This window comes from Sorghum bicolor, chromosome 4 (assembly GCF_000003195.3).
Source record: "Sorghum bicolor cultivar BTx623 chromosome 4, Sorghum_bicolor_NCBIv3, whole genome shotgun sequence".
Lineage (NCBI taxonomy): Eukaryota > Viridiplantae > Streptophyta > Magnoliopsida > Poales > Poaceae > Sorghum > Sorghum bicolor.
The window spans coordinates 67,793,469-67,803,811 of record NC_012873.2 but is presented as its reverse complement, the minus strand read 5'-3'; the positions used below and the strand labels follow the sequence as shown (position 1 = coordinate 67,803,811).

Below are 10,343 nucleotides of genomic sequence, written 5' to 3'. Positions count from 1 at the left end.
AAATTTTTGAGTTTGAGTGTTTAAATGTAGAAGCATCATTTGCTATATCTCCTGAACGTAGGATTTGAGCACCGCACATATGATTTAGTGTTTGGGTGCAGAGGCACTGCCACCGCTTTGCAATTTGTCTCTCATGGATCGGCATAGCTTGGGAGAGGAAGCAGAGCAGCGTCACTGGGAAGTGAAGGAAGCGGGAAGCCCAACGCCTAGACAGCGCAACGGGAGAGCAGTTGAGTAGATAGATGAGAGATCCACCGGCTTTTGTATATGAGTTTTAAATTAATGTGGTTCTACTTCTTTTCGTTATTGTTTTTCTGTGTTAGGCCAAATAAACTCACCTTCATTATTTGATTAGGGATGTTAAAGTTATCAGGTAGTGTAACATTTTTGTCTTATTTGATAATTAATGTCTAACCATAGACTAATTAAACTTAAAAGATTTGTCTCTCAAATTACTTTTTATTTGTGTTTTTAGTTTCGTAAGTAGTTTATATTTAGTACTCTATACATATATCCAAATATTTGATATGACGGAAGTTAAACTTTACTGGGTCCACGGATTCTCTTCCTCACATATTCTCTCTTTCAAATTCAAACGCTAGACTACAGCCTCCGTGGTATCATGGACCGTCGTGACTTGCCGTTTGGTGGGAAGACTATTGTATTTAGTGGAGATTTCATGCAGGTTCTCCCAGTTGTACGAAAATGGTCAAGGGCTCAAATAGTTATTGCCTCACTGCGGATGTCATACCTTTGGAATTCCATGCGACATCTCAAACTGATGCACAACATAAGGGCAAAGAATGGCCCATGGTATGCAAAATACTTGCTACGCATTGGGGAGCTAATAGTGATGGTGAAATCCGGCTTCATATATGCATACCACAGACTGGGGAAGGCAGTGATATGGATACGCTAATTGACTCCATATTTCCTGCCCTCAGTGCTAATAAGTAGACAAGAACTACATCACATCACGAGCAATATTATCATCAAGTATTTTTATATTTGCGTCCTTAGGTACTGACGTATTGTATACATCTGAATTTTAGGTAGTAATAGAGGAAGTCGGAAAGAAATGAGAGACAAATAGCTATGTCTTACTGACGTGCTATTGATGTTTCTGTTTCGCAATTAAATTTAGAGTTATATTTTAGTTATCTACCTTTCTTGAAGATTTATGTAATATGATTGGTATCAACATTGTAAAACACTCTCATATATATGTGTTATTGTAGTACTTAGTGTTCCCGTTGCAACGCACGAGTACTTAACTAGTAAAGATAAAAAAACGAACTGTATAGTTTTGTCTATAACTTGAGAGACGAATTTTTTGAACCTAGTTAGTCCATAGTTAAACAATAATTACTAAATATAAATAAAAGTAATACAATAGAAAAAAAACTTTTCACCCAGGACTAAGCAAGGCCCTGGGTGAGCTTCTTGGTTTCTGCGGTGGCAGGGCGAGGTGAGGTCAGGCGAGTGGGAACCAAACACGCCAGTAAACAATACATGAGTGGGCACTCACAATGCAGACTCTATCATAGAGTCTAAAGTTATTTATTACCTCGAACAATGTGGACTTAGAGTCTAAATAAGAGTTAGAGTCTTATTTTTTTACCTCTTTCTTCAATAAATATGCTGCCACATAAGTAAAATATCATAAATAATATGTAGTTAATTGTCTTAGACTCTGTGATAGAGTCTTGCATTGTGAGTGCCCTAACTAGGAAGTAGGAACATACACATGCCGCAACTTGTGTGTTCAAGTTTTTTTGTGAAACTCAGTAAAAAAAACTTTAAATACTCATCAAGATCACACCGAGCTAATTAATGATCATGCAAACAACACATGCATGATTCTCCTAACCAGCAACATAGTACGCATGCTAGTAGTACTTGTGTGTTCAATGCAAAAGTTTTGTGAAACTAGGTGGTACCCGCGTGTTGCCACGGCGCAAGCAAGATTAGAAATTTGCAGTAATAGTATATGATCTCATTCCATCATGCATGTGTACCATATATAGTTTGTTACTAAGATGCAAAAGGATGATACACCCTTTAAGATAAATTTGTTTTGACCATATAGAGAAGAAATGTTGAAAATTGAACATTTTCTGGTAAAAACCTAAAGTTTCACACAATGACAAAAAAACATCGCCAGTGAGACACTCAAGTGTAGTCACTTTGATGAGTCGAAGGGACATAACAGGCGTAAAACTGAATAGCAAGTTTGTCAGTCTGAAATGATCTCGCGTATGCAGACACGCCTCTGATGCTGATGGTGGCGTCTGCGTGGCCGCATAGCTCGACAGGCAGAAAGCTCCCCTGCCTGCTGCTGGACATGTCATCGATCGTCGCAGATGAGGTGGCACTAGCTAGCTCGTCCCAGTAGCTAGATGGGGCAGTGGTGAATCATCATATCAGCGCGCAGCTAGCGGGTCGCGCCCCGATCGAGCAGACGAAGCACAAGTACATCTCAAACTTCTCTAGCTAGCTCCTTGTCATCAGGGGACGACAACATTATTATATTGCCGAGCTGTTGGAAATTAATGGATGTCGCGGCGGAGACGAGACGACCATGCATTGCATTGCATGGCGGCGAGGAGCATGCAGCCAGCAGGCCGGTTGCATGGAGGAGTGTGGAAGACATGCATGCCAGGCAGAGGAGCAGATCGAGGACGATGGCTAGGCTAGCTAATTTGGTGTTGTTGGCACGCATGCTCAAGTACTTATTATTTATATTTCCAAAACTATTGGGCATGTCGATCTGTTTGCCAAACATGCATTGTTTTACAAATTTATTTACATATATGGCAAAACAATCTTCAGAAATAGACGACGGGCGGATCGGAGTGTGTACGGACCACGAACATCACGCCAGTACGTACATGATTCTCCTAACTAGCAACGTTACCAACGTACACATACCGATACTTGTGTGTTCCAAATTTTGTGAAATTCAGTAAAATTTGAATACTCATCAAGAACACGCACACGCCGTTGATCTAATAAAGAACATGCATGTACACAACAATGTATGCATGATTCTTCGCCTAACTAGCAACGCACGCATGTCAGTTCAAATTTTGTGAACATGAAAAGTAGCCCCGCATTGCCATGCATGTGTCCTCCCATATATAGTTGATTAATAAGTAAGATGTAAATAAAAGGATGATAAAACCTTCATTCTCACGAGCTAGAGAGAAAGAACAGGTTGGAAACTGAACAACTCCTGACAAAACCTAACATAAATATCAGCGGAGCTAGAGCTAGCTATAGCTAGGACCGTCGATCGTACGTCGATCAATGTGCACCACCATGAGCCGCCGTGACGACGTCGACGCCTGCTGATGGTGGAGCCCGCAGAGCATTGACCAGCAGCTGCGTGTTGCAGAGCTCGAAAGGCAAAAGGCTCCCCTGCTGGACCGTGGTGGTGGTGGCCATTGCGCCTGCAGCTTTCTGATGATCGGCTACTAGTTCCCCGCCGCCGCAGGTGAGGAAGCACGCGTACGTGGCGACGTAATCGCAGTTCAGGTGTTGGACGATGACGTAGCGGCCGGAATTGTACAGCTTCATGACGTAGCAATCCTTGCCCGGCGCCGGCGCCGACGACGATGAGCCCACTGGTGGCGCCGGGGGTGCTGATGATGATGGATCGTCGGGAATGGCATCCCAACAGTTGATATGGCACTCGTCCCAGTAGATGGGGCAGCGGTGGATCAGCAGCGGGTGGCGCCCCGTGCACAGGAAGCAGTAGTACATCTCCCACTTCTCGGAGGCAGCGGCAGCGGCAGCGGCAGCGGCACTCATGATGGGAGACGTCGTCGTCGTCGTCACCGAACCGTTGGTGGTCAGCATCGTCGTCGTCGTGTTCACGTCGTCCACCGGGACAGACGATGATGCTGTGGCGGCGACGAGAAGCAGGGTCCTCGTCGTGAGGACCAGCAAGGCATAGGCATGGAGGAGGATGGAGGAAGCTGCCGGCGCCGAGAGAGACGACATATCATCAGGCAGAGCTAGCAGCAGAACAACAAGTCCACGTATCTATATATCTCGTGGTGTTGGTGTCTGAAGTATTTATATCTCCAAACAAATGGAAAAAAAAAATAATCAAATAATACTCATCAAGAACACGCCGGCCAAAAGAACTTATATGTAAACAATGCATGATTCGCCTAACTAGCAACGTACGCTTGCCAATACTTGTGTGTTCAAAGTTTTGTGAAACTGACTGGTGCCCCCGTACGAGTGTTGTCACACAAAACAGGTGCAAGCAAGAATAGCAATTTGCACAGTATATATATCCTTTTATATGCATGTGTAGCAAGTTGATTATGATGCAAAAGGATGATAAAACCTTCAAGTGTTCTACGTATATGGAGAAGAAAGGTTGGAAGTTGATTAATTCTTTGGCTTGGATGCTAAGATTTAATTTAGCAATGAAAAGTGAAACACATTCAAGGTGTATGAAGTACATACGTAGTCACTTTGATGAACCCGATGCACACAACAACCATTACAAAAACATCAAGGCCGGGGTAAGATCAAATTAAAGTGTGCAAAACAGCGATATATTCTAGTATGGTTTTTACCTGTAACAAATTAATGCTCTCAACTTCCTGCACAAACATGGCAAGGTATTTGGCCCAGCCCGCTAGGCACATACGTGGAAAAGGAGTCATTGATGGCCCATTTGGATCAGCTAATGTTTTTATAATTAAGTTGATAGTTTTTTATAAGTTGGATGGTTGAATAGTTCAAAAAGAAACTAAAGCTAAGTCGTCGTATATATAGATCTATCAGCTAGAGTTATTATTATTATTGTTTGCAGCTAGTTGATATAGAAATGGTTTTGACAGGAAAACAGATGCAGTACCTACCTAGCTCTTCTTTAATTTTGAGGGGCACGGAGCTCTTTCTCCTCCAATTCGTTTCAGAGCCCCTGCATGCTTGCTGCGCCAATTCAACAAATTTTGGAGGAACCGGAGATGGACTGAACAAACTGCTTTGCGGGGGAGGTCTTGGCATGGCATGCAGGGTCTCGTCTGATTCGCGAGGAGTGGGAAAAGCCTTGTGATTAACCAAGAGAGATATATGTTTGCACATTTTTCAAAACGAATCCAATGAATAGAAGAGTGAGAGCACATGCCCTTAAGAGTAAAATAAACTTTACCCAAGAGAGACTTGTAGAGAGTCGGGCATCACTGTGATACCATGCTAGCAGATCAGGCCACAGAATATATATGGTCCTCATTTCACATCGAAAAATTATTCTTTAGAAAACTTGATAAAACTTAAGATAATTTAACTTGCCACCCTCTAATCCTATTATACATATTTCAGGACCAGGACCGGAGGTGGTATATATTAAATCATATATGGAACATTCCGAGAGTTTCCAAAAAATTATTTCCAAAACCATCTAGTTTTCCAACTCGCTAAAAAGTATTGGAAGGAATAAATAAGATAATCCCAATAGTTTCTAATAATTCACTATTAAAATATAAAAAACAATTTTACATCAGAAATCCTAAACTATATCAAAATTATCTTAACTACTTTTATATATCCTCTCTTATATATTTGCATCAGGAATACTTTTTCTATCTTAACACACAAGGATACATTTTTTCCAAGTGTTAAAAGATTGGGAGGTGAGTTTGAGAGTTGTTGTTGATGGATTTTTTTTCATTCTTCCCAAAATCATTGATTGGGAAGGCTTATTGGTTACTCTGGAGATTAAAAAAAAAATACTTTCAAAAAAACTGGTTTTCAACCTTCCCAAAATATTTTGGAGAGAAAGAAAAGTTGCAACTGCAATAGTTCCGCAAAATTGGATTCCAAAACTTCATCTTCTTCAGAGCTCCCCAATCTGCGTCACTAGGTGCTCCCTCTGTGCATCATAACAAGTCGCTCGTCTTGCACTGCTCCAGCAGTCCTGCCCAACATGATGCCGCCGCCTCTCCTTGGAGTAAGTCGTGTGCGAAGGCGAAGAAGGATGGAGGATACACGAGAGCGCATGCGCGTAATTTTGATACAGGTTGGTAAATGCACTTGGCAAATCTTGATTTTTGGCAAAACCACAAAACCATCCTCCAACAAGTTGGCAAATGGACTTGGCAAATTGCCAAGGTTGGCAAAACCAGCCCTTCCCAGCGCATATTTGCGCGCACTCGAGCGCTTGGCATCGATGTTTTTTCGGGTGTTTCCTGTTGTCCCGCGCGAGCGAAAACCTCTCGGCCTTTCCTTTTTTTCCCGCGGTCCTACAAGGAAACAGATCACGCGGCTGAGGAAGGTGCGACGGCATGCATGCGAAGCGATGCAAGGACGCGCGCGGCTCTGGATCGGAAGACGAAGGAGTACGGCGGCTTTCTGATGTCTGGAACCGGACCCACCAAAAAAATTAAGACATGTGGGCCTTTAGTTTTCAATTTGCCAAGCCCAAATGCCAACTTGTTGGAGTATACCTTTTTGTTCACTTGGCATTTGGGGTTTAGACTTGGCAAATCCAGAAATTTGCCAAGTGAATTATGCAAACTTGTTGGAGATGCTCGTTTTTCCCAACCGCCAAAAGATTGGGAGGTGAGTTGTTGGTGACGTATTTTTTTAATCTTGCCAAAAATCAAAGGTTTGAGAGAGTGTTTTGAAAACTCTTGGAGATGCTGTAGCAACTTTCCACGCAAAATAAAAGGACGATTAGATTACATGCATCATATATATATATATATATATATATATATATATATATATATATATATATATATATACACAAGCGCGCTTAATTACACACTTTAATTTGCCACATTGGCACGCATGCATGCAACTAGCTATAATGGGGTGCAACAATTCTATACAGACTAATAATATGCATATCTGGTCCCCCTGCGCATGCGGTCCCTCAGCAGCAGCAGCATCGTCGTCGTGTCGTCGTGTCTTCGCTCTTCACTCTTCACTCTTCCAGTCTCAGCCAACTAAGCTATAGGGCCTCGATCTTCCATTAGCTTTAGCTGACACCACTTTGCTATATACGTGCGTGTCTTCATCAAGTTAGCTCGATCTACATATTAAAGACAATTAGGTTAACTAATGCAACAGAAGCTAGGCCACTTGAATCTCTTCGAGATCTCTTAAACACATCCATCAGGAGCAATTGAGATCTTAAACACTTCAGTTTATGCATATATATATAGTAGTACTATATATGAGCAAGAAAAATAGTGAGTGCAATTAACAGTTTACTCTTCTTCATTGAACCCAGAACTAGCTAGTATGTAGATACTTCATTTTAATTCATTGCATTACTGTCCCCTTATATGAGCTATTTGATGTGCATGCACTTATGATAAGCTCTGCTCACCGGCCGGCCTCTTATTATTCACTTTACCTTTCTTATTGCTACTAGTATATATCAATCGCTTACGATTGCGAACACATCTCGCAATCGAGTTTGGATTGAAGAAATTTAGGTTAAAACTAAGATAAGAGAGCCACGTATACAGCTAGAGACACGTCCAATCCCGTCGTATGTGGCAAGGTCAAAGGCTAATCTCCAGTGATAGACACTAGCTAGCTAAAACTAAATGACGAAGCTATGCTTGCAATTTTTATTAGTTCAGTTCCTTTTACACATAGCTGAAAGTATTGTTCGTTTGGTTGAAAAGTCATAGCTGAAACTAATGTTCGTTAATTTATTGTAAGTAAAAACACTATTCAGTAGCTGACAAATTCGGCAGATAAGCTCAAACACATGCTAGACATGCATTATATATATATATATATATATATATATATATATATATATATATATATATATATATATATATATATATATATAATGTACATGGACATTTCTATTTAATATATATCAGCTTTAGGACAGGGTTCTTCTCTTTCGGTGGCCGTTTGCACTGTTTCATGTCAAGTAGAAACCACAAGTAGTAGGTTTTTTCAGAACTTTATCAAACTCTACGTATTGTACTTGAGAAAATAATAGAAGCTTCTGTTGTCGGAAAATATGGCATACTGCGCTTGCTAAATTACATTTTATTATTATTTCTTAACACGGTCTGGATGCATGTATATAGATGTGATGTGTCTAGTAGTATATAAATTAATCTCAGTGAAAAAGAAGCTATGACGCTGAAGTAGGATATGTAATCCCATCGCTGATCACAGCAGTGAGAGAGAGGAAAATAGTGCCGGAGCTTGCACCCTAGCTTGAACAAAAGTTCAGGGGCCAGTTCTTATATAGGAAAAGAGTTACATGTTTACATATACTGCAAAACAGTTGGCAATAACATGTACTGCTTCCTCAACTAAGCGAATTCCAAATTAGGATGATGGGAGGGGGGACTCGAAACTTCAAGGGGCCGATAAGTTAAAACAAACATACTCTCCCTCCATTCCAAATTCCAAATTATAAGTTGTTTTGATTTTTTATAAATACTTAGCTGTTGCTATGCACCTCGCTATGTCTAGATATATATATAACAAAAACTATATGTGTATAAAATCTAAAATAAATTATAATTTACATTCAAGGGAGTATATTAGGCTCTTGTATAACAAATATAATAATATATATTTTCATTTGTGGAAACGCTACTACATAACTAGTATTAATGTATCCATGAAAATAGCACATGCTAACATAGGCTTGTTTGGATGACGTGGTTTTCAAAAATTATAGTATCACACTGTGGTTTTATAGATCAAAGAAATACAAAATTTTGGTTTAGAAAAAAAAAGAGGTCATCAGTTGAGTTTTGAAACTCCAAAAAGACTACAGTTTTGATAAAATCACAGTTTTAGTCTTCTAAAGGCTATAAGATTTGTTATATCCAAACATGAAACATCGATCTAGCTTTTGGGAACCATAGTATTTCTCCAAAACTTCAGAAATACTTTGCAGCCAAAAAAAGGCCTAAAAATCGTTTACGTTGTTTGGAAAAAAAATGCCAGGTGGGTGAGTCTGAAACAATAATGATAAATATCAAGACATGCGAATGTTGCACACTGCACCCCATACACACTTTTGATCGACAACAGTACACTAGAGCAAGATATATATGCACTTGCTCCCAAATTAAAAGTGAAATAAGGCGCACGTATATATATAGTAGCTATATCCTATATGCCTTGTTGCCTTCATTTGAGATAATACACACAAGTTTAGTTTTACAATTCAGTAATTACTACACTTCCATTGCACACAGTAGTAACTATATATGCGCACGCGCATGCAGCATCAGTAGCTAAGGTTTGCTCACACAAATCAAGTTTTAAATCTGAACTTCATGCCTCAACATATATCTGAGCATGCATATTGCATGCAAATATATAGCTATAGCGCATATATCATGCACAAGAACATTTTTCTTCAGAGATCGAGCAGGTATCAATAACGACAGAACATGAAATATCTACTGCACATGCATGCATGCATGTGTGTGTCTCCGATCCTAACCTAGTATATCCTAATCATGCATATTTTATTTTCTGTTTTTTTATATAAAAGAAGGTTAAGAAAATGGCTCGCTATTTACAATAACACTACTGCAGAGTGCAGTTGTGTGAAAGTTGTTGCAATGCAATACATCGAAACATTGTGAAGACGAGTGCAATGTAATTAACATTTTTAACAGTATATCAGACCGTCCTAGCTAGCTGCATCAGCTCTTGATCTCACCATGCCGAGAGTTCTGTTATATTCAAACAAGCTTGAGATTACACTGTGTGCTCTTTTTCCCTACCAGATTTAGCTACAGCCTGCTTGGATAGGGAGGACTGGATATCTCTACAATAAGTACTCTTTATATGTCTCAAATTGTAAGTCGCTTTAATTTTTTTTAGATATATAGCTTTTGTTATACGACTAGATGTATATATACTATGTCTAGAAAACTATGTATATATATATAGATACATAGTAAAACTTATGTATCTAGAAAAGACTTTACAATTTGAAACAGAGGGGATAACTTGTTCATTTCAAAATAAGAAAGTATACAAACTTGTAGGATTTTGAACTAAATCCTGAATTCCTACCCAAACTCCAAAGAGACAATTATGTTATTAGAGGGAGGAGGTGAGAGACAACCAAGAAGAGCATTTGCTAGAGATGATACTTGATTTGGGACCCCTGTCACTTTTTATATGTTACTAAAGAACTTAAAAGAGATCAAAATGCAAAGACCACTGCGCTAAGATCTAGGAACACATGCATGCATACAACAAGTTGCAAAACACAAATGATCGAATTCAAAGTGATTAAACAAGAGAGATTTAAGAACACACAAGTTGCAGAGAGACAGTCTCTAAACTTATCTGAAAGCCAAACA

The 10,343-nt window shown here is 39.7% G+C and overlaps 1 protein-coding gene across 1 annotated transcript; it reads right to left on the bottom strand.

The window, feature by feature from the left end:
- Positions 3,106–4,005, bottom strand: LOC8155336. The gene has a single exon (XM_002489024.2). The coding sequence runs from the start codon at positions 4,003–4,005 to the stop codon at positions 3,307–3,309; it is 699 nt and encodes a 232-aa protein (XP_002489069.2). The 3' UTR covers positions 3,106–3,306.

Bases quoted from the DNA above. Each gene is read 5' to 3' on its own strand.
- LOC8155336 (XM_002489024.2), bottom strand. From the start codon at position 4,005: ATGTCGTCTCTCTCGGCGCCGGCAGCTTCCTCCATCCTCCTCCATGCC.